Below are 24,752 nucleotides of genomic sequence, written 5' to 3' on the forward strand. Positions count from 1 at the left end.
GTTCCACATCTGCAGATTCAACCGAGGATTGTGTGGTACTGTTGTACCTATTTATTGAAAAAAAATCTGCATATAGTTAGACCATGCAACTTAATGGCCTCTGGTCCCTCGAGTTAGCTGTATTTGTGTTTGGGGCTCCCATGGTTTCAGAGTGGAATATCTGCCTCTGATCCAAAGTCCAGAGACGCTTTCACGTCTACAGGGACTGGCTCTGTTCTTCCCAGGCAAAAGGGATGAATTGGGGATTCCATAGTCCTTTGAAAACTTTTCCAGATCTTAGTTTATCCAACCTACCATATCACATTAAAACAATTAGCAAAGATGGCGAGGAAACTCTCAGACCAAGGAGAGCCCAGACCAGGAGAAAACAGCCAACTAGTAGTCCACACTTTGTAGTTCAGCAGAAACTGGGAAGGAATGTCTAATACTGGCCCGTGGTGTGTGTTTGGGGGCAACACACACCAGGGAGGCTCAGAGGGCTTACCTCTTCCTCAATTTCTTCAAAAACTTTGACTTTTCTCTTCTGTGCCCCCATCTCCTCTGTGTTCATGGTGGAGCCCCTGCCTCCTCCCACCCGCCCCTCCCCCTGGCAACCTAGCTGTGGGCTTCCTGGAGGCTACAGCTGCTCCTGTTTTAGATTCAGGAGTTGGCCAATGATAGGAAACCAAACTGAAACTCGGCAGGCACCCTGAACAAGAGAAAACAGAAGCCAAAATAACATCACAATCTTTTTATTATGATTTCCATTGTGCCCAGCCTCTGGGAATATTAGCTCCTTCTGGATTGAAGGCTGAGCCATGCGGAGGAGCATGCAGCTATAGTGATGGGAAGACAGGGCCTGGGGATGTTCCCCTCAGCTGTCAAGTTACCTTCTGAAGAACAGCATTGGATCCTCCATACTACTTGAGCGCTCTCACAGCCATTCTCACAAGTTTGCATTTGGCCAGAAGACAAATCAGAGGCCATCTCTCACAGGAGGCTACGCTTGATGGCCTTTGTTTCACCAAGGATATGGAAAGGCCTTGCTACTTATACCTTGATGTTCTTATCTGTGGTCATCCCAACCCATGCTACACCAACTGGAATGTTATTGGGCTTCTTAGTCACTGACCTGAGCAGATCTGACATCCTCTCTGATCTGAGTTATTGGGGCATGTGGCCCAGAGGGAAGAAAGTTTTTCCTTAGTGCTAGTGGGGTCTATCGGAGATTCTGTAACCTGTTCATTTTCTTTCAAGGTTGCCTAAAGCAGTGGCAGCAAGAAAGCAACAGCAGGGAAAACGCCTAGTCCTACCCTACTCCAGGGTGAACCATCGAGAATAGGCATGATGCATTAATACCCCCCACTCAAGGAGGCCTCTGTTGTCTGGGCTGTAAGCTAAGGGCCCAGAGAGAGATTCTGGGCAAGCTGAAACCCGGTGGTGTGGAGAAAGCAACTATTTTATTTCACTGTAAAAAGAGGGGTAAAAAAGGGTTTGGTTACAGGTGCTGCCAGGATGTCCTGAAAATCTGGCATCAGTAGTGTTTTGCCTTTAAAATGCCAAGTATATATCTGTCTTTACTCTGTTGGTTTGATGGGACCTGCAGGATCACCAGAGCCTGCTATCAGTCCTGCCCTGAGGTTCCTCTTGGCTTTGTGGTATTCGTGGCTGGCCTGGGGCCCTACCAGACAGCTTCTTCTTTTTTTTTTTAAATTGTTTTTCGCTTCAGTTGTGTCTGATTCTGTGCGACCCCATAGACGGCAGCCCACCAGGCTCCCTCGTCCCTGGGATTCTCCAGGCAAGAACACTGGAGTGGGTTGCCATTTCCTTCTCCCAGACAGCTTCTTTTGAGCTTCTCTCTTGCCTTTAGGCTTCTTGGCACCACTTTTACTGAAGCCATGAGACCTGCAATGGTTGAGGTTGAGGCTTAGCAGCCTAGGCACAATCCTGAACCCAATACCCAGGGAGGTGCTCTCTTCCCAGGTGGTTTGATTCTGTGCTTCCCATATTGTTGACAGGAATGGGGGACCCCCATATTTGGTCACGCTAACAAGGCCAGGGTGACATCCCATAGGGAGCACCAGGGCCAGAAAGGCCAGTATCTGGCCTGCAGTCACACTTACTTAGGCTGAGGACAAAAAGAGGCAACATGCTTGTGGCTTCAGCCATGGCTATCCTCTAAGGAAGAGCTCTTGAAATGGATCAGTATCTATGAGCGAGGAAACCGCTCTATCCCTGGGATCAAAGGGGCCTGTTGCTCAAAAGCATAGAGCCTCCATCTACTGGCAAAGGCTGATCTCATGAGAGGAAGCCACGGGACAAATCTGAGGAGGCTATGTGGCCACAGCTATTGCCTCAGCTGACTCTCAGTCCCAAAGCTCCACTGCATCATCCAGACGTCCCTGCCTTTATATCTGAGCATGGAGAAGAGGACTGTGGGTTAAAAACAGACTGAGGACAAGTAGTCTTCAGAGGAGCATCTGTGTAACCTCAGCCTCCCTTGATTGGGGGTGGTGGTGCAGTTGGGGGTGACTGGGAAAAGAACTGATCTCTGCAATTTTGGGTAGCTAAGATGGAAACATTTTCTCATACTCCTATTACAGTCAAACACTAATTTCTGTACTTGGCAGAATTTCAGTCACAATGATGAAAGGGCTTGAAAAGGAAAGGAAATGAGCTTCACTAGGTTTGGGTTTGGGTGGAACTCCGGGAGTTGGTGATGGACAGGGAAGCCTGGCGTGCTGCGGTTCATGGGGTCGCAAACAGTCAAACATGACTGAGCGACTGAACTGAACTGAGGTTTATAAAAGTTTGAATGTCTCTATACATCCTGGAGAGAGGCCCTGTGGATTAGGACACTGCAAGGGGAAGCCTCAGAAAGGCGGGTTGGGACAGAGCTTCTATAACTCTTAACTTAGGGAGCAATGGAACCTCTCCTCTCTCCTTTGGTAAAAAGTTAGATGCCTATGGAGAAGAGACTGCTTGCTTTTCCGTCCTTTTCTGCTTCCTAGGACTCCTGTGACTTGGCACTCCACCCTTTCATGAGGACAGTGTCTCTTCTGGGCCCTTTGCAGCATGTCCCCACCAAGGAAGCTTGCTGTCCCAAAATAGGGAGGGGTGGTCCCAAATGGGTCAGATCCTACTGTGGAAGAACCCTGGGGCCTGTTTTGCCAGGCCCTGAGATACAGTTGGCCTGCTCTAGTGGCCTCCAGTCTTTACACTCACCCACAGAAAGCTAGAAGCTGCTGCTCCAGAGGTAGGCATCACCCTGGTCTGTGAAAGATCAGGGAACAAGAAGATGGACTTCCAATCCTTGTGACTGACAATGAGGCAGGAGAAAAAAGCTGTTCAGCTCTCAAAGCCTAGACTTTGCTTTTACTCAAAATGCCTTGTCCTGAGATCAAGCAGCCCAAGGCCATTGACATAAAAGGTGATTTGCCAGGAGAGTAAGCAAGAGCCCTTGTGCTTAATATGGTTTAATCTTCTCAGTGCAGAACCCCAGGATGGGCTGCTTCAGATGCAGTCCTTGGGCCCAAGAGTCATGTGCTTTCTCTTTTTTTGGCTGGACTAAATAATGGCCCCTCCTACTGATTAGTTTTGGGAGTGTGGCTATGGAGTATTTACAAAGAACGGAGCCATACACATGAACCCAGTTCATCTTCTGTCTGCTTCTTTTCAGTCTTAAATAATCCAACCCCAGAAGCTTCTTACTTGACTTTCAGGTCACGCTGTCTCTACAGGAGGAGACCATATAGTGCCCTTGCCATGCCCCAAGTTACAGCTCCCCGCTATCCCCTAAGCAACACTTAGTTGTATGCTGACTTCTGTAGAAGTGCCTAAAGGAATGGGGATGTGTTAGTTTATTTGTGACTGAGACAAGCCCCTCTCGAATAACTCCTGGTACCAAGTCAGACCTTGCTAAACCTAAGTCATGAGGTTAGAAACAGAAACTTGAACTTCAGGACCTATGCTTACCCATAGCATATGCTGACTGGAGAACTTGATAAGAACTTAGGAAGAACAGCTGGGGCTGAGAGGCCAGGCTGGTGGCCTTGTGGTAGCATCTTTTTGCCTCCAAAGTCCTCCCTTGCCAGGTCTAGGCCCTAAGCTTGTGGGGAAGAACATGCAGTGAGCAATGGGGAAAAGCAGCAACTCAGGCAATATCTTAGTAACAGGGAGAAGGGAACACCTCCTCCTTCTGTGAGGCTTTGCTGAGACTTTCTCTGTTCAAGAGAGCTGAGATCTTCAAATCATCTTAGCTTCAGCCTCTTATGCTCATTGTCATGTGGTTTGAAAGGAGTTCCTGTTTAGGGTTCTGTATGCCATACCATGGCATACTTTTCTATGTCTGCAGTTAAGCTAAAGAATGGAAAAAAATGAGCCTTCTTTCCTCTTTCATCCAGGCCTGCCCTCACTGGAGCTCAGGCTTTGGGTCTCTGTGGTAGCTGACTTGGGTGAAGCACCTAACCCAGAAGGCTGTGACTACTGCCATCATACCTGTTCCATTTAGGCCTTGGGTTCTTGGCCATGAGCACCCCCCTAAAAAACAGGGGTCAGGATGGCTCACCTTGGGTTTGGACTGGTCTGCTAAATAAAGACTTTTGGACTTAAATGACCTGGATGAGAGGGTCCTAGATTTCTGGGTCCCTGGGAGGGGCTGCCTCCCCCTTTTCTAACTGGCACTCCACAGATTAGCTGCCTTCTCTGTCACCAGGAATTGGAATTTAAATAAATAATAAATAAATAATAAGTGCAGTGGTGGTCTTCAACCATTTTCCCCACCCCAACACATCCAAGGGACATAGCACATAGCACACACCTATTAGAACAGTGGTTCATCACAGAAGGGATTTTCAGTGTGGGAAGAGGGAGTCTGTCAGCATCTCTAGCAGAGTATGTGAGTCTGATATGCCCCCTTATTAAGAATCACTTGGCCAGAGACTGATCTACTGTAAATGAAAACTGGCCAAAAGAGAGACGACCCCCCCCCCCCAAATCTATACCAGGGGCTTCACAAAAGAACTTTGGTCTTTCTTCAAAAAAAAAGAAGTCTCAGGTCTCTGATGGTATGGACAGCTAGGTGTGTGTGTTTGTGCGTGCACGTGTGGGCACACATACGTGTGCAGTGGCAGGTCCAGTCTGTAGTGTGAGGGCAGGGGGTGGTCCTGCAGCAGATGCTGCCACAGCTCCCAGGGCTTCTCCATGTGGCAATGCATTGACCACCTCTGTTGTGAGGGAAATGGTGACTTCAGTGCCATAAAGCTTAGTGATAAACTGAGATGTGGACAGTGCTCCACCCCCAGAAGTCTCAGTACCAGAGGTTAGTGGGGAAAGGGAGAAATGAAAGGAGGGAGAGAATGCCACTGTCCCCAAACTGAGCTTTTCTGCTCCATGCTATCCTGGGGGTTTCAGGTGAATGGCCAAACTGTTGGGGCGAGCAGCCAAGATGTAGATGACACTCTCCTGCAGGAAGGTAGGCCAATCCACGAATCTGGAGTGGAAGCAAAGAACAGATTTGTGAGGCTGGTTGCTGAGTCTGGAGGCTCAGGAGACCTGATCCCCACAGCATGGCTTGAGCTGGGCAAAACTCAGGGCAGTCCTGGCTTGTGTCTGACGTGGTGCTGGCAGACTGTGCTTCCAGGCTGACAGCCCTCTAGCCCTATGGATCTGGGGTCAAATGCACACTCTTGAAGTCTGGTTTCTGGGGTGGGCATTTGTTGTTTTGGGGTGATGGTGGGTAATGCTCAATCTTACTTGTGTGTGTGGGGGTCAGGGTATAGACAGCCAGGTAAGGAGGTGTCACTCACCTGGACTCAGGCTCTGTGGGCAGTGGGGCCTTGTCCTGACTCTTGCTGCTGCTGCTGGCTGGGCTGCTGTCTGCTATGGGACCCACATGGCTGACACTGTTGGGTACAAAGACATGTGGTTAGAAGTGGGACTGTGAAAGGTCTGCCCTTCCCATATTCTGGTGAATCCAAAGCTCTGGTGAACCCCTGGATATGTACATCCAGGCTTTTCTGACATGGGTGACAGAGTTTGGAGTCAAGGCTGAACTATGCCTTGGCCAGTAGGAGTCACGGCCACTATCTAATTCACAGAAGGATCCTCTCCTGGCTATTGGACGAAAGGGCAGAAGAAACAGGGAGGCAGGTACCTTTCATACCAAGGGACAAAGGAGGAGGGTAGGTGAGTAGGGGCAGGGATTGGTAGGGAGTGGACCTGACACTGCAGGAAGGAGCCTCAATGGGGCGTTTGCAGAACCAAGAGTGCTGGGCACGGTGGCATTCAGCCTCGCTGATCGTGCTCCCGCTGCCCCGGGCCAGGAAGGTGGCTCGGGCTCGCTCCCGCTCCTTGACTGTTAGAAGCCTTAACAGAGAGTTCTGTGAAAGAAGAGACAAATTAAGACCTTGGAGATGAAAATATTTTGTAAACTGTCAAGCCATAGAGAATCCTACCTCCATTATCATCTCTGCAACCTCCCTTTGAAGCTGCCTGGAGCCTTTCTGGTAGCACCAACATTTGCAGTGAGGTCCAGCGCAAATCAGTCTTCCTTGGGCAGTTTCCCCAGCCCAGGCACTGGATCACCTGTCACTGGCTGGAACCTGAGCCCTTTCCTGGTACTGGTTCCTGCTCAGAGAGTACCCAGTGTTCCCCCAACCTGCCTGGCATGCTTCCCAGGGCTCTGTCACCCAATATCCCACAGACATCACCCCAGCTGGCCCTTACCTGGGGACGCAACTGCTGTAGAAGCAGGAGGGACTCGTGGGACAAAAAATCAGGCCACTCGACATGTCCTCGGTGTTCAGGGTCCAGGGCTGCAAACTGGCGGGCTGCCTGCTCCTCTTGTTCCTCACTGAGAGCTCTGTCACTGTTCCCTCTCTTTGCTGTTTGGTGGCGGTAGCGTAGGAAGTCCTCCAGCGTCAGGGAGCAGTCTGTGGGGAGGCACTGCATGCTAGCCATGCCCACCCTTCTCAGCATCTGGAGCACCTTGACTCACCTTGAGTGCACCCTCCAGAGCCCCTATGCCCACAGCTTTTGTCCAGTCTTTGTCTCCATAGCCAGGATAACACAGGCTGTGACCAGGGGTGGGTCAACAGCTTGCAAACAGGGTTCCATTTACACCCTTGCCCAAACCAAATTCCAGATTATTCCTTGCATGGTTCATCCTAGAAAGTATGAAGGAGAAACCTTCCTGGCCTTCTCCATTGGCAGTACCACCCAGCCTTACCAGGGATAACTTTACACTGCTGAAAGGTCTCTGTGAGGCTGTACATTTCCTCCTCAGTTAGCAGCAAGTTGAGATTGTCCTGAAAAAGAAGAAGAGCTAAATCAATGGCCATATAGGCCAGAAAGAAAGGCCAAGGATCAAGAAGGGTGAAACAGTATTTCAGATGGAAGGCAATTATGGGATCATCTAATCCCAGCCTCCCATTCACAATCAAGGAGACTGAGGCCCCAGAAAGGGGAAAGGACTTGTTCAGAGCTGTCCAGCTCTGGCTGGGATCATCCCCAGAACCCAGTTATCCTGGCTCCACCCCCAAGTCCCTTTTACTAAAGTAGTGGCTTTTGGATTATTCTCCGAGATAGCTTAGGGGCTCCTTGGTGGTGCCTTAGGAAGCTGCTGCAAGCAATAAGGGGGAAAGTGGGTAGGGTTGTGAATCCTCAGCTCCATCAACCAGAGTAGCTCCATCTTTATCTATTTTACATATCTGGCCTCTGTGTTAGACTGTGTTCAAAGAGTATTTTAGTTTAAAAAGTTTAATTCTAACTCCAGTTTCCATATTTGGTAAAACTGTTTAACCCTAAAGTTGTATCACTTTCACTCCAGAATGGTTTTGAAAGAGATGCCATCATGAAAAATTTCCTAAAACCAAATGAATTTTTCTTTTTAGTGGTGTCATGGAAGTTTTAATTCCAAAAGAGCACTGACATGTTATTTTGTTAGCATTAATTTATAGTCTTACAGTCTTTAAACTACCAAAGATTCTTTACAGTAGATCATTTCCTCTCTAAAATACCAGAAAAGAATAGGAACAGACATTTCATGACTATTCATTTGTGGATTTCATGAAGAATCCAAACCATTCTTTCAATAAATACTTTTTGAGTACCTAGTATATACTTGGCACAATGGTGTATAACATTGTGAGACGTTCAGTACAGCTGGAGTGTAGAGTGTGACTGTGTGTGTGTGTCTGTCTTGGGAGAGGGTAGGGAGGAATGATAAATGATAAGGGAATGATAAGCAGAAGCCTGATTGTGACGTGCCTCAAATACCCTTTATTGAGTCCTTCAAACTGGGCCTTTTTTCCTGAGAGCAAAGGGGAGTCACAGAAAGGTTTTTAAGTGTGGAGTGCTATGGTCAGCTCTTTGTCTGCTGTGTAGAGAATGGGTTACATGGGCAAAGCCTGGTGGCATGGAGGGCAGTTAGGTGGTTGATGCAATAAAGAAAAGATGAGTGGCTAAACTAAGACATGAGAATGAAGAAGAGGGGAAAGCTTTGAGAGAGACTGGGAGGTAGAGTTCATAGGACTTGCTGACCCACTGGATGTGAGGGGTGAGGGAGAGAAATGAGTAGGGGCTGGTAACTAGCGGGTGGTGGTGGTGTTACTATTTACAGAGGCAAGGAATGGAGGGAATAATGGGTGTGGGGAAAAAGATGAATTCATTTTGGGGCATGTTGAGTGTGAAGTACTTGTGAGACATTAAGATGGATATAAGTCTAAGAGACAGGAAATTTAGGTTTGGACCCACAGATTTGGGAATTATTAGTATTTAGGTGGTGGAGTAGCCACTGAAGTAGATGAAGATCCAGAGAGAGAGAATATAGTGGGAGAACCCTGAGAGACATCAGCATTTAGGTCTGGGACAAGAAACTAAGGGCACTTAGGAAGAATGGTCAGAGAAGGAAGTTGGGAAGAGAATCAGTAGAGGGTACTGGAAGCCAAGAAAAGAGAGTTGTGCAATGTAGAGGTAATGTTAACAGTGGTTATACAAGTCAGATGGCATTTTACTGATTTTCTATTTTCTCTGATTTCCATATTTTGTGTAAAAATTCTCACAAAAATATCCATACCCTAAAAAAAAATGGAGCAATAAGAAGTGCTAAATACATCAGAGAGGTCAAGTAAAAGATTCCTGAGAAAAGGTCACTGAACTTGACAGTTAGGTCACTGGTGACCTTAGAAGAGCCAGTTCAGCAGAATGATGGATACACAAGCCAAATTACAGGTGGCTGGGCAATCACAGGAGATGTACTGCCAAACAGAGTTGCTGTGAGTGAAAAAGTTAGCATTTGGAGGAGTGATGACTAGGAGAGACTGCCTGTAGAGGAGGCTCTGCTGTGTCATATTCCAGCTGGGGAGAAGGTATTCCTGTGACTAGAAGTAACTGTTCTATACTTCACTTTATGGACAATAACACATGGAGAATGTGTTATTTGTTAGAAAGTAGAACATCTTTACTTTCTCCTTGGTGGTAGGAAGAAGAGGGGATCAACTTATAATCCTTACTCTGAAATCAGTGAATAATGAAGATCTGCAGGGCAACAGATCAATAAAGCAAGACTTGAACTCTACTCAGGTTTACTGAGAAATAGACATGAATCTGTATTTTTATCTTCTCAAGAGTTAGAGGACATTTATGTATAATTTGCAAAGTTCTGAATCAACAGGTCTTTGTTACTTAAGTCACAAAATGATTACTTCAGAGATGAAGAAAAAGGCTTCAAAGAGTTATGTAGAAGGCCAAATGAGGATCTCAGGACTAAGAACTTTTCCTGAGGTAGAATCTATTCTTACTGAAAGCAAGCCAGTTAGGCTTTCAGGTTGGTTTTCCAGATGAATACAATGAATGACAACTATCAACTATTAGATTAAATACTGTTCCAAGCAAGACTTCCCTCATTGCTCGGTTAGTAAAGAATCTGCCTGCAATGCAGGAGACCTGGGTTTGATTCCTGGGTGGGGAAGATCTCCTGGAGAAGGAAATGGCAATCCACTCCAGTATGCTTGCCTGGAGAATTCCATGGACAAAGGAGCCTAGCAGGCTACAGTCCATGTGTCTGGAAAAGTTGGACACAACTTAGCAACTAAACCACCACTGCTCCAAGCAGAATCAATTTTGAATAACTAGGTCTCATCCTATGCATTCTGTTCTCCAGCTCAGTGGTTCTCAACTGGAATGTCCTGTTCCCCCAGGACACATTTGGTAACATCTGGAGACATTTTTGGTTGTTGCCACTGCCGGTGAGTGTTACTGGTATCTAATGGGTAGAGGCTAGGGATGCTGTTAAACATCCTACAATGCAAACAGCCCCCACAACAAAGAATTACTGTGCCCCAAGTGTCAACAGTACTGAGCTAGGGAAAGCCTGTCCTAGCCCTTGTATGTACTATTGGAACACTCTTCAGGTCACTGCCCAGAAACCAGTGTTGTAAGACTGGGCCTCCAGGGAAAGGGCCCAGTCCTTAGCAGTGCAGGAGCCCACTGTCCCTGCAGCCAAGGCTCACACAGTAGTGGCAGCTCCAGCCTGTTTCCGTGTGGGCCGTTTCGGTCACTTCTGCGGCACTGTCTCCCTGGATGTAGCCCATGCGGCGTAGGCAGCCATCATGGAAAACCCTGGTGCAGACCCTGCACGGGAAGAGACTTTCGGCCGTCCAGACTTCACAGACATCACACATCTCATCATTAACAACCTGGGGAAAGATGGCAGCAGTGAACAGCAGCAAGATCCTAGGCCACTAAGCACAGAGCTACCTGAATGGGACTGAGTGTCCCTGGAGTAACCTAGAGGAGCAACTCCAACTGAAGCCACTGTTAGGGCAATAGAGCTTTCTCCCTGGAAGATAAGAACTAGCAGGTTCTTCCAGCTGCTCAGGCCTCTGTGACTATGTTTCTGAGCAGGGATGCTATTAGCATTTTTGGAAAGAATAATCTCTTGTGAAAGACTGTCCCAGGCATTGCAGGACCCTCAGCATCCCTGTGTTTCTTAGCACCAAATACAAGAGCAACTCCTAGTTTTGTGACCCTCTCCCTACCCCACCCAAATTTCCAAATGCCTCCTATAGAGAGCAATATTCTCTCTTAGGTGAGAGGGCTGGCAAAAGACCACCTCCCCCCATGGTATCACTCCTTATCACCTGTTTCCTCAAGTTTTATCACTAAGTCTATCCAGGATATAAGATTTTTATTCTTGGGGAAGAAATTCAAAGATTACTCTGACTCAGCTCCATCTTTCTGGTTTTGAGTCTTACTTTAACCATACCCAGGCCTCCCTGTCCTGCTCCCTGATCCTCAGAAGGTCTAAAACTGGAGGACTCTGCCCTTTTTGGACACTCACAGGCTCTCTGGGCTCCAAGCGGATATCTGGAGGCTTGTCGTCATCCAGCTTCCGGGTGGGGCGGATGAAGGCAGGGGGTGTAAAATGACTGGTCCTGTCAAACTCCTCAGGCTCCACTCCACGCCCATCCCGGAGCCTCTCCCAGGAGGCACGGTTGACACTGCTCTCTTCTTGGAGTGCTGGGGCACTTGCCTCTGCTTCTTTCTCCTCCTGCACCTCTTGGACAGAGCCCTCTACTGTGCCACGGCGAGACCCTGGAAGCTCACCTGTGCGTCGGATGGAAGGCCTGTCCCGCAGCCCATCCTTGAAGGCAGACACAGCCAGGCTCACCTTCTGCACCTGTTCTACCGTCTGCCGCTTGGACATCAACACCCCCATGGCTCTGTGGACAGAAAGCAGAGGGGCCCAGATTCAGCCAATGGCTTATCATGTTAGGCCAATGCATTTCAACCATTCATCTAAGTGGCAAATACTATTAAACAGCTTTTCCCTTTTCTGGAACTCAGTAGCATGGTGGGGTGGACAGAGCACTTGTTAAGGAATCAGAAGACCTTGGTTCTATTTCTGACTGGCCCTGTGACTTTGGTTTTCCTGTTGGTAAAATGAGGGTGACCTACTCAGCACACTTCACAGAGATGTTATGAGACTAACAGTAGACTAACATAGACTAGAAAGCACTCTACAAATGTGAGATTGGTATCTCTGTCTCCCTTCCTGTCCCAAAGCCAATTAGGTCTAGGGGTCCCAGGCCTCTGCTACTTTGAGATAGTTGGAGACCAAAGAACCCAAGTCAGCCAAAGATGATCTAAGGCATAAAGCAAGACTGCAGCTACACCTTTCAGTCTTGGGACTGAAGGAATGCTCCTCTGACAAGTGCTAAAAACAAGAGTCCATATCAAATGCCTACTTTTTGAGTCAGAATGCATGAACTCCTATTTTTGGAGGACTGAATGCCTCATTCAGGAAACTCGGTTACCTCATACATGTAGTCAAGGTCTCAAACACTTCCTTTGCCCTCTCTAATTAGTAGCTATGCCTGTTTATGAGTCTGTCTGTCGATCACAGACAACCAGGCCATTACAAGCTTTACAGTGCTTCTCACACTTGTAAGCCTTCACTAATGTCATGCTCACCTTTTCTGCTTTGATTCTCTGAACTGTTGAACAAAGGTCTATATTCTTTACAGGTTAAAAAAGTACATTATTCTTGCTTTTCCTCTGTAGTACCAGGGCATTGGAAAGTGAGGGCACAACATGGCACACTGCAGAGCTGGTCTGCTATTTTCTAGCCTGAAGGGTCTTAGTGGAATTCAGTTGGGGAACGTCTATTCTGAGTGGAACAAAGAGTCCACTTTCTCTCAATCCATCATAATCAAGGCCTATTGAACAGTAATTTGTGCACGACACTGATAGCTTATCATTGGAAATAGAAGGCGGGGGAACAGAGTCTTACCACTCAAGCTACTTAATACCAGAACTCAAAGAAAAATAAGACAGAGTTCTGGAAATGCCTAAAGACCATACAACTCGGTGAGACTATACAACTGGGAGTCAGAGTGGACCTTGAAAGATGGGTAGGAAGTTATCCTCAGTTTGGGGAAAAAGGTGACAGAGGGAAGGAGGAGAGATTCAGGCCGATTAGAAGGCTACTATAATAGTCTAGGCAAGAGGCAGAGGGTTTAAACTGAAATGGTAGCAGCAGGAACGATACTGACTGAGTTGATTGGATACTGTGGAAACAGAAATGTAGGAATAATTGATAACTTGATTGGATCAATGGAAAGGGCGAGAGGGCAAGTTATATTTATTTCCCAGCTTTATTGAGATGCTATTGACATATAACGCTGCTTAAGTTTAAACTGTACAATGTGATGGTTTGATAATCATATTGTGAAGTGTGTACCACCATAAGGTTAGCACATTCTTTATCTCACATAATTACTATTTTGTTGTTATTATGATGAGAATGTTAAAGTCTACACTCAGCATCTTTCAAGTACACAATATAGAATTTTTAACTGTGCTGTCAGCACTCCTACATGGATTGGGGAGTCGACAGTGACTTCCATGAGGAAACAATAGTTGAACTGAGCTCTGATAGATGAAGAAGCACTAGCCAGGAGGAAGGAATCATCAAAGGTCCAAAATGGAGAAAGCATTCTTCACTCTGTTTCTACGAGTTCAGCGTTTTTAAATTCCACACACAAGTGAAGTCATACAGTATTTTATTCAGGATTTTCCCACTTGACTTATTGAGATGGCAGTTTTAAATTTAAAACTAACAAGAAGGGTAGTGCCATTTATGGAAATTGGGAAATAAGAAAGAGGGATGATGAAGTTGGATTTTATACATGTGGAATTAAAGATATCTCTGGGACATTCAGGTGTTATGCTATCCACAGCTTAAAACTTTTCAATGGCTTTCCAAAGCTTTCAGGATAAAGTGCCCCAAATCAGTTTCTTTCTTTTCCAAAATATTTATTTGGCAGCACCAGGTCTTAGTTGTAGCCCTCAGGATCTTCTATCTTTAGTTGCAGCACATGGGATCTTTAGTTGTGGCATGCGAACTCTTAGTTGTGGCATGTGAGATCTAGTTCCTTGATCGGGGACTGAAATGGAGTCTTAGCCACTGGACCATCATGAATGTTGTACCCTTTGACCAATATCCCCCCATTTCCCTCACCCCTCACCATCATGAAAGACGCCAAAATCAGTTTCTTTACCATGGCCTGTAAGGCCCTCCTCAGTCTGGTCTTCCTTTTTTATTCTGTTCTAACCACACTGGTCTTCTTTTAGTCTTTTTTTGCCATGCTTTCTCCATTTTGGACCTTTGATGATTCCTTCCTCCTGGCTAGTGCTTCTTCATCTATCAGAGCTCAGTTCAACTATTGTTTCCTCATGGAAGTCACTGTCGACTCCCCAATCCATGTAGGAGTGCTGACAGCACTGTGCTCTTCTGCTTGAGAACACGCTGTCATTATATATTCAATAGGATGATTATTTAATCAATGTCAGTTTCCTCTATTAGACTGTTTTTACCCTGTGTAGTATCTACCTCTACTGACTAGCAAAGTATCTGAAAGAGAAAAGGCATTTAATAACATTTCCCAGTTAATTAATTGTGGATAAGTCTTTTTTTGTTATTTTTCAGAGACGTCTTAATACACATAAAATCTGATGACAGCTACGTCTTCTTTCTAGAAACAACTATTTTATGTGCCACAATAGAGCAAATTCCTACTCTGTCTAGCTGCTTGCCCTGCTATCACTTGTTATTAAAGGAACCCAGCTCATTTTTTAAAATTTATAAATTTACTGGTAAGAAAGGAAAGATTCCATTTCCCCTTTTGTAAAATTTGTTTTTAAAATTAAAATATGATTAAAGAATATTTGCTGTGAATAAGTGTCATTTACAGGATGGTAGCAACAGAGATTTATTGGGGCAAGATTTATTGATCAAATTCAGGAAACTGTTTAAGGTGATTAAAAACTCATTTTTTCCCTCAGTTGTAAACAAATATTAGACCACAGAAGAATGGTTAAATTATGTTACAATGGAAGACTGAACAATATGAAAATCATTGAGGCAAAAGTAAATTGATTAATGTGGAAAGATGTTAAAAATATATGAACATTAATGAAAAAGGCAAGTTACAAAAATGCTCATGTTATCTAATCTTTGTTAAGAAAGGATGCATGTTTTTCACATTTTTGTTAATCTGTTTTTTCTCATTTTCCTACCTTGCACATTTTATAATTTAAAAAGTCACAGAGGCAACTTGGTGCCTTGCTTTAGCTATGAACCTGCTGTGACCTAGGACATGTTATTCTACTGCTATGAGCTTCAGCTCTTTATCTGTTAATGCGTATGTTCGGAATATGCAGTCTTAAGCATTTAGAATGCTCATGTTCTTTTCTACATTCTTTTAAAAGTTCATGTGAGCTCCTGAGCATATAAGGGTACACAGCTTGGGTGGGGCTATGGGTGGAGGAGAGAGTGTGTATGTTAGAGCTTTGCTGAGGCTGTGGGCCCAGGGAATCCGTCTTCCCTTTTTTTTTGGCTGTGTAGCATGGCATATGGGATCTTAGTTCTCCAACCAGGAATTGAACCCATGCCCCCTGCATTGGAAGTGAGGAGTCTTAACCACTGGACTACCAGGGAAGCCTCCAGGGGGCTCCTGAGTGGCTTGGTCTGTAGTCCAAAGACACTGCTCACATGCCTTATGAACACTACTGTGCTCTACAGTTAGGTGGAAAAGCAGGTTCCCAACTTACAATAAGAGGAACAGGCAAGGAGAATGCAAAACTAACACTAAGCCCTTCACTGAGAACCTTCCTCATGATCAATTACTATTTCCAAGGCCACAATGTTTTCCTCAGAAACCTTCCATGGTATGTTTTTCACATTTTTGACTGTGGCCCACAGTAAGATATATAGTTTACGATGTAACCCTGTACACACAAAGTTATAAACATATGTTCATAGACCTATAACTGAACCCAAAGTTTTGTGAAAGAATCCTAATTTTACTACATGTCATGCTCCCAGGTATTTTCTGTCCTCTCTATTCTAGTTCAAAGGGCAATCTTGATAGTGACTCTTTAAAATGACTTGATAATTTCATAACAGGTCTGGACCTGCAATTTGAAAAACAGCCATAGAGTAATTATACATTTTTAATTAGAGAACTGTGCTTTTGTTTTTTGACTTAAAGATGGTTACCTGGGTTGGGAAGATCCCCTGGAGAAAGGAAAGGCTACCCTCTCCAGTATTCTGGCCTGGAGAATTCCATGGACTGTATAGTCCATGGAGTTGCAAAGAGTCTGACATGACTGAGCGACTTTCACTTTTCACCTCTGAAAGACAAGGACAACATTGTGGGGTATAGGGTATGGTTTTCCCTTGACTGGAATGATGTAAGAATTGAATTCTCAAGCCTGTCTTAAGAGTCTGTGTGGTTGGAGGGTCTAGAAAATCTGGACGGTACTAACATATTTTTTTTAAAAAACACCCTTTAATTTGAAATAATTCTAGATTCATGCATGCGTGGTCAGTTGTGTCTTTTTGCCATCCCATGGACTGTAGCCTGCTAGGCTCCTCTGTTCATGGGACTTTTCAGGCAATACTGGAGTGGGTTGTCATTTCCTTCTCCAGATACTAATATACTTTTGACTGAAGAAAACCATACTGTATAACAACAGTTTGACCTGTGGGCATATGTAAAATAACATTTATCAGAGCATTTATTTTTACAGCCATAAGAGGGTGAAAATTACCTTAGTGGGAGAATTATTAGAGAACCTGTGATATATTCATGCCATAAAAATAAAGAGGAAAAAAACTGGTTTAATCCAATACAAACACTAGTTTCAGAGCAATGACTCTCACTGGCTGGGCATATAGAGGTATATATATCAGAACTCTAGGAAACAGGAAGAAATAGTGGATTGAAAAAGCATATCAATTGTAATATATTTATATTTGGAAAACAAATATTAAAAGCCATCACCTTTTCGGGGGGTATGTAACACAGACTACAAAACAGCAGAGCTTGACAGTATTCTCCTGGTTCCTGAGAAGATATAGAAGGTGCTATCTCTCTAAACAGCTGGGGGTAAACTCCTCCCACAAGTTGTAGTAGAAGATTCAGAAAGCAGTCATAAGACATTAGTGTTTATCAGCAAGAAGGCACAAGTTAAAAAAAAGGTTGATAAAAACTTATTTGGAGACCTGGAATAGCCATATCAGATTCATTTTTTCAAGAATGATTCACTGGAGGAAAAATCAATGGTGTGCATTTGATTCTTAGTGGCTTTTTTAGATAATAAGAACTCTGAACAAAGTCCAGCCAATTAGGAGGGTTATAGTCTGTAAGTGACCCAACTCATTAATAGTGTATTGGCAAACTAATCATAAGCATATCCCAACACACTGCAGTCCTGCACAACCCTTATTCTCTGTAAGGATGCTAAGAATCACTATTAAGCTACTCAATTGTTAATGATGTCACTGCAGTGGATTTTTAAGTCTGTCCTTAAAGGAATTTCAATGGAGACTGAAGATGACATCCACCATCAAAACAGACAGACAGATATACATAAAAATAAAAAAAACACCTTCTAGTCCTGACCACAGGATCTTCAAGGACTGCTATTCCTTTCAGTTTTCTAGGCCACCTTATGCCCACAAGGGCAGAAAATATAGAGCAGAGGCATTAAAAAGAAGCATCAAAAATCCAAACAAGAGCCCAAGTCATTTTGTCTTGACATGGCTTTAATTTTGAGAGTCAATTGTGAGGATGCAACAGAATTAGACTTCAAGAGTGAGGCTGAAACCCTTAATGCTTAATGGAGAAGGACTGAAACTATATACAAAAGACACCTTGATTAGAAGCAAGTATTCTGAAATATCCTGCACCTGGGGTTTTTGAGAAATTAACAGAATCAGTCCTAATTTCTAGAGAAACAAGTGGCAGTGATTAGTGATGGGTAAAAACAAATGCCTGGTGAGAAAAACCTGGCCTCTCTTGTGCTGGAAGGAGTCCTAGGAAGAAGAGTTAAAAGGAAATCAAGGTGCACAAATGCCATAAATTACATCTAATGATTACTCCTTTTGCTGATGGGTAGAACTGGGGTTTTCTGCCTCCTAACAAGGATGAAGGAGGGATAAAAAGACATTGTCCCAAGAATGATGTGACTGTCAGAGGATGTGTACTTAGAGAAGGCTTGGGAAAAAACCTCATGGGAGCAGGAGCAGGTGGTGGGAGTAAGAGGGAGAGGAAGGTAGAACAGGGCTGTCTGAGTCTATGATCTGGAGAAAACTGAAACAGATGACAACCAGAACCTTTCTTCAGGGAAGAAAAGTCTTTACATGCATTTGTCAGGCAGTAATACATATGTGGGCAGCCTTAAATGTGTGCGTGCAAGGCACACCCATTCTCTGCAGAGCACATGCTTACAACAAAGTGGGATTATTTATAAGGGCAAAGTGGTGGGAGTAAGTGGAGGAGGGGTTGCTCCATAGCAGGAGCTGGTGAAGAAATAAGAAAAGGGAAGACGGTGAGGGAACCTCTTCCAAAATTCTCTATAAAGATTTGTAGCTCTGAGGAGCCTGGGAAGCAGCCCTCTCCATAGGCAGGAGTCTCTTCACTAGGCATGCTAAATGTCAAGTACATTTACTTGTCTTCATATGGTTCTTGTATGGGAATGGCAGCTATTTGAAAAAGGCTCAAAAGTAACTATAAGTGATTGTTTGGAGGTTATGAGGACTTCCCTAGGCAGGAACAAGGTAAACTCCCCTCTAAGTTGGAGGACAAGGGAAAACAACAAGAGTGGCTTTAGCAGATATTAAAAGTAATCCCAGTTTTTCACTGAGATTGAGAGGGAGAAAAATCTAAGTGGTTCTCACTGCCTTCCACAGAGCATGTTAACTAGGCAACAGAAAAAGTTTGAGATCATGGTGTCACTACCCTTTTACATCCTCAATGTTGGCCACAGAGACTGATCAGGCCAAATCTTCAAAGTTCAGTTCTAGAAGCTATACGGTCACCTGCTCATCTCATCACATCTACTCTGCTCTTTGAGGGGACCCTGACTGCTGACTCAGGGCTAGTCAGGGTGAGAACAGGTGATCATACAGTAGTTGTGGGTGATATCTCTGACCACAGGAGAGAGCTACAGAATTTTAGAATTTGGCCAGTTTCCATAACCACAGTGATTTAAAAAAGAGAGAGACTAGTATTACCAAAGTCAACAGTCCCCTGCATTTATGCTGTATCCCTGGGCACTGTGACCGGCCCAGAGGATGGCAGTTGCTCTTAGGGCACGTGCAGTAAACTTAAAAACATATCTCCTCCCTCCTTGGTCTGGGACGGAGAAATTTAGCATGAATAGCATCTGCAAATAAGGGTGAAAAATTTCAAGGTTGTTGACAACTGGCTCCAGGTAGCATGTGCCTAAAAAGTTGTCTGAGAGCCTCAGGGAAAGCCACACACCTAATACAGAAGGTGACTAGCCATAAGGATATGGAAACCAGTAGAACTAGGGTCTCCAAAGTGCAGAATGCATAGCATAGACTCATTAAGTTCACTGTGCACATCATCAACCTTGCGACTTTAAACACAAGCAATCAAAGAGTCCTCTTACCCTCTGCTGGTCTTTGAGGAAATTCAAGCCTGAAATAGCCTGGCTGATCTCCAGTGGCTAGGTGCTGCTTTAGGAATCCAGCACCTCACCACAGTGCTCATGGAGTCTATTTCTAGTCAGCCATTCTGTTGCGGGGCATAGTCTCGGAGAAGGCAATGGCACTCCACTCCAGTACTCTTGCCTGGAAAATCCCATGGACAGAGGAGCCTGCTGCAGTCCATGGGGTCGCTAAGAGTCGGACACGACTGAGCGACTTCCCTTTCACTTTTCACTTTCATGCATTGGAGAAGGAAATGGCAACCCACTCCAGTGTTCTTGCCTGGAGAATCCCAGGGATGGGGGAGCCTGGTGGGCTTCCGTCTATGGGGTTGCACAGAGTCGGACACGACTGAAGCGACTTAGCAGCAGCAGCAGCAGTCTACAGACTACTTTTAGTTTTCATGTCTATAGATCCTGAAGGGGTCTAACTGGTATCTCCCTGTCTTTTTCCTTCTTCTAAAGATTTATTCTCTTCTTCTAAACATTTATCCAGTGCAGCAGCACTGGCTTCTGTCAGCCCAGGAAGATACAGTTACCCCCAACTGCACAGGGCTCTTCTGGGGTTTCCAAGGAGCAGAAGGGCTGAAGACTGAGTAAAAATGTCTTCTAGGCCTCAGCTCAAGAGAATGAGACATGAGGGAGGTGTTGTTGTTTAATATTTTCTGAAAGTCCAAAAGCTTTAATACACATGAGGACAAAATTATGCTAGGCTCTATAGCCTCTGGGAGCCTGGGATTAGTCTTCATGAAAAACTACAGTGCTGGCTTCCCACAGAAGCATAGCTACAGTTAAGGAATAGCACACCATCAGTGATTAGCTGGTGTGATTGCACTTAGCAAGCAGAGCTTTTCAGCAAGATGGAGACACTCCCTGTTCTCTGCTCTAGGGCCCTGAAGCACAGACTCAGCCCCATTTAATGCATTCATTACACCTGAATTATCACGACTTACTTATTTGTTGATACTACATATATTTGCTGAGTACAGCCTACTATGTGTCAGGAACAAATTAGGCACTTAGTAGCTGTTGGTAAAATGAATAAATGGAACCTTACTCAGCCTGTGAGAAAGCAGTGTGAGTATGTGTGCGTGTAGGGGGCATAAGTTTAGGATTAAAAAAAAAAGTGTTGCTTGAGCTAAATTTTGAAATATGAGTGGGAGTTACCCCAGTGGAAAAGAAAAAAAAAACGGCATTCCAGGAAGAGATAAAAACACATGCCAAAAAGACAAATCAAAAAACAAAACAAAACAAAAAAAAAGCACACGCCAAGCCATGGAGCTATATGGGGACTCTCTCATGGGTTAGACGGTATGAAGCCAGCCAGGTGCTGGAGGGAAATAGGCAAAGAAACCTGCCTTCACATAAGAATTAGCCCAAAGAACTGGTTTGAGGTAGTATGCTGAATCTGTTTAAGGGAATATGTATTTGGATTTCAGGGAAACTCAAACCAGAGAATTGGGTTTTCTGAGGCCAGGTAGTAGGATAGCCCTGATAAGTCCCAGGGCTGACCAGTAAGTACACTGCTTGGCCTTTGGCCCAACAGGAAACTCCTCTTCATGGCCTAAGAGCTGATACGTAGTGACTGTAGTGAATCTTTGGGGCTGTCCCTCTGGGAGACCTGTAAGTCTGATTAGGAGCTCAAAAAACAAAATGAAATGAAACAAAACAAAACAAAAAAAAAATGGAGAGAAAGCCAGCTAGCCAGCCAGCACACTGTTGTTTTAGTAAGAAGACCCCAGTAAGATGAAATATTTCTCAAAACCAAATAGAGATCATGTATGTAACAGGGCTTTATAAGTTATCCGACTCTAAGGTACTGTCATCATTATCATAGAGAGGGCCAAGAGTGTGGCCAGTTCACTCAAAGCATATGGGCAAAAAAAATTCTGGCAGGGCAATGCCACGGGGACTGAGAATGTGGTTGCTAGAGGAGGCACAGAACAGCAGTTGCTTTTTAGTGATGCATGATGATTCCTATAGATACTCTGTAAAGCTGTACTTCTCTCTCTCTTTTATCTTGTTATATTAAATGATTAAAGAAATGCAGACTGATCCTATTTGAATTCCTCAAGGGCTAGAAACTCTCATCTTTATCTAGCATAGTGCCTGGCAGTTGGTAGCACTTAGTAAATGTATATGGGTCTCTGAAGGGATTGCTGGAAGGGGAGAAGAATGAAAGGAGATGTTATAATGGAAAAAATAATCATGTCTCCAGCTGGACACTGATGGTCTTGGTTTCTTGGTCCAAAGCTGGTAAGCATTTCTGTCAGAATGTGGTCATTAAGATTGAGGGGTTGGAGTGGATAATGACATTCCCATTAGAAATGAATAAAGCAATTTGGGAAATGAAGACAGCAGAAACCAAGAGCACTGCTGGAAAAAAGCATGTAGGACTAGAAGATAATAGATTCTGTAGCTAAAAAGAAATATTTGCATAAATATGATCCACTTCGGAACAGGTGTACTGGAAAAAATACAAGGAGTATGAGAAATGGGCTGGGGAAGATCCTACTATTCGTATGTTTGAGAAACAGGAAGCATTGTCTAGAGATGGCAAATGTAGAGGAACCAAACCATAGGAATGTGGTCAGAGAAGATGAGGAAGATTAAAGACTGAAAAATCCAGACTCATTTGTGTGCACTTAAGTGAAATTGTGTGAGCCATGTTCTCTTTTATTTCTCTTTAGAGCTTTTTTTTTTTTAAGAAAAAGGCCACCTGGTGACATCCTTCATACCCATTGAGGAATGATTTGATTTGCAGACTCATATTGCAATTAGAGGAGAGATATTCTTAGAATTTTATAATCCTAATGTTTACCCATTGCTGGACATTAAAGAAGTGATATCTAGCACCTGGAGCCATCTAACAGTTTTTCCAGGGTCATGAGTGAGTGTGATACAAGTTTAGGAATAAAACTCCAGTGATAAATCTGAATCAGAGCAAAGATCATATTTGCAGGCTTGTTCTGATTTTCTTTAAAAAAATACATCACTGTTTATTTTGGTGTGTTAAACTGATGAGAGGGGTTTGAACTGAAAGGGGATTATAAACAACTCTCTAATGGGGAGGTGCTTAACCAATATCAGCCTTTGTCAGTTTACTTCACTGAGCAGTGCATGAGATGCCACACCCAGGTTATTTGGTTTTCTTACAGGCCTGATCTCTCTTCTCACTATGTAACCCCAGGAGCCCAGGGAACTCTATTCTATTAAAGGAGAATGTCATTAGGTTTGGCTATGTGGAAGTAGAAAGGACGGGGGATAGGAAGACTCTTCCAGAATGGTTTTGTGGTGAATTCTATTGCTTAGCGCCCTCACCACTCCATTTTTGGACAAGAAACCAGTCTATCCTTGGTCTCAAATTCACACCCTTGGGATTCAGGTGGAATGAAAGCTACCACAGCCCAGGCGGTGAGATGAGGATGCCTCACTATGTCCCGCACAGACCCTTTGCATTCCTCAGACGATGGACTCCCAGTATGCTTTCCTTGGCTTTGAGCCTTTTCTGCCTCCCCCTCATCACACAGAGGCACTATTGGTCAGATGTCCGAGTGGTATCTGTGGACCAATGTCTGCTAGTGCATGTAGTCAGATGGCCACAAAGACACTGTGGGTCATGCTTCCTAACAGTGATCACTCTCTCTGTCCTCTCCCTTAAGGATTTTGCAAGCTGGGAGGGTAGTCTCAGAATACTCCATCCTCTGAAAGGTTCCACTAGTCCCCCTGAGCAAATCCCATCAAAGACCATACCCAGAGGCCTCTTCCAAACCCAATTAAGTACAGAGCCACCCAGAGGCATCATTACAGTGGGGCTGCCAGTGAAGGAGCCACACCCTGAAATCTGGGGATTCAGTGGAAATCAATTCCTGCAGTAGTCTCATCCCCAATTAAACTGTCTTCATCCACTTAATTAATCATCACATTTACTGAGTGTGTATACCACTGCAAAGCCCTATGCTTGGTATCTTATTGCAACTTATTAACAAGTAAATATTCTTGCTTCTGCCTCTCCTTGATACTTTTTCCCAAATAAACTTAGAAAAACAGATTTCAAGATCCCATGTTTTGTGACCTTGGGCAAATTGCTAAACCTCTCTTGAGTCTAAAGTGCCAAATGTTTAAAAGGGGATAATTTCATAATGCTGTTGTAAGAATTATATGAGATGTCAAGCTTCCCTGGTATAGTACTTGGCACATGGGTGCTCAATAATCTTACATATCCTTTTTTCTTCTGTCAAAGGATCTTCTTTACAGGACCTGGCTGAGTCAGTTGTTCTACTTGATTTTATTGCTTTTTAAATCTTGAGGGTCAAGCCCAGGGCCTCAAATCTCCTTTCTCTGCTTCAGAGGCATCAATGGTCCTCTCCCCTCTCTTTAAGAAGTTCTTGCCTCCAACTTGGAGCCAACTGGACTACCACAGAGAACACAAATTGTAACGGGGTGGGGGACGAATGGGCAAAGATACAGTCCCACAAGAGCCCTGACTCTCGACCGTGAAGGAGGGACACAAGTTAGGGCACTTTGAGCCCTGACGGAGGTCAAGGCCAAAGACCTCTGAGCATATGGGAAGTTACTCCTGGCCTGGATTCCACGGCAGGATTCCTCTCCTCTCAGCCAGCGGCTCCTTCCAGGCAGTTCTAGGGTACTGCCTCGGGTCCTCTTGTATACTGGGCTCCTCTGTGGGGTCCATACCAGGTGCAGGCTCCTACGGCTCCCCTACGTTCCCAAATGGTCTTCCACCGAGACAATACTAGAGACCGCCTTTGCCCTCCCATAGGTACTCAGAGCACGGTCTCTCTGGGGATGGTGTCCTCCACATTGGGCCTCCCGGTGTAGCAAACGCAGAGAGAGCCCTGGGAGCCTCCACTAGCACAGGGGTCTTCCATGGGGGCGGTTCCGCACACCGCTTCTGGGGCTCGCCCAAAGGTAGTGGCAGGAAAACTCGGGGTTCATCCACTTACACAGGGACCCCTCGGGGACGGCTCCCACACAACACCTCTGAGTCCGCGAAGGGTTGTTCGCTGCCCGCAGACCCGCCCCTCACGGTGCCTGCCGGGTCCCCGCCGCCCCCGCCCCCGCTTACCGAGACCTTGTGGGTGCGGGACACGGGTCCGGGGCTGGCGGACTCTACACCGCGGGCCCCGCGTCGCCCATGGCCGCTCGGAAGCCGGCGTGATGGGACCGAGCGCCCGGAGCAGGCAGCGCGGGCGGAGCAGCAGGCTGAGGCGGCGGCGGCGGCGGCGCGCGCG

General features: G+C 45.2%; 2 protein-coding genes across 9 annotated transcripts in view; one reads left to right on the top strand and one right to left on the bottom strand.

The window, feature by feature from the left end:
• Nucleotides 1-24,752, top strand: part of SPATA31F3 (SPATA31 subfamily F member 3) — a 102,991-nt gene that overhangs the window by 8,774 nt on the left and 69,465 nt on the right. The window lies entirely within an intron of this gene.
• PHF24 (PHD finger protein 24) lies at nt 1,619-24,749 on the bottom strand. 3 transcript variants are annotated; one of them, XM_070375702.1, is made up of 8 exons: nt 24,587-24,749; nt 11,321-11,702; nt 10,491-10,676; nt 7,208-7,286; nt 6,706-6,911; nt 6,199-6,359; nt 5,787-5,882; nt 1,619-5,470 (listed from the first exon to the last, which is right to left on the bottom strand). In XM_070375702.1, the coding sequence occupies exons 2-8, from the start codon at nt 11,696-11,698 to the stop codon at nt 5,374-5,376; spliced, it is 1,203 nt and encodes a 400-aa protein (XP_070231803.1). In that variant the 5' UTR covers nt 11,699-11,702; nt 24,587-24,749; the 3' UTR covers nt 1,619-5,373. The 3 variants fall into 3 exon arrangements, with proteins under 3 accessions (XP_070231803.1, XP_070231804.1, XP_070231805.1); XM_070375703.1 differs by having other exon boundaries at nt 11,587-11,702; nt 24,587-24,744; XM_070375704.1 differs by lacking the exon at nt 24,587-24,749 and having other exon boundaries at nt 10,491-10,611; nt 11,321-11,580.

Source organism: Bos mutus, chromosome 8 (assembly GCF_027580195.1).
Source record: "Bos mutus isolate GX-2022 chromosome 8, NWIPB_WYAK_1.1, whole genome shotgun sequence".
NCBI classification, from domain to species: domain Eukaryota; kingdom Metazoa; phylum Chordata; class Mammalia; order Artiodactyla; family Bovidae; genus Bos; species Bos mutus.

What these genes read in the sequence shown, in the direction of transcription:
- PHF24 (XM_070375702.1), bottom strand. Translation starts at nt 11,698, where the DNA reads ATGGGGGTGTTGATGTCCAAGCGGCAGACGGTAGAACAGGTGCAGAAG. An exon ending in GCAGTGTAAAGTTATCCCTG is followed by an intron (nt 6,912 to 7,207) that starts GTAAGGCTGGGT and finishes GCCTCCCCACAG; the next exon opens with ACTGCTCCCTGACGCTGGAG. An exon ending in TACAGCAGTTGCGTCCCCAG is followed by an intron (nt 6,360 to 6,705) that starts GTAAGGGCCAGC and finishes CTTCTTTCACAG; the next exon opens with AACTCTCTGTTAAGGCTTCT.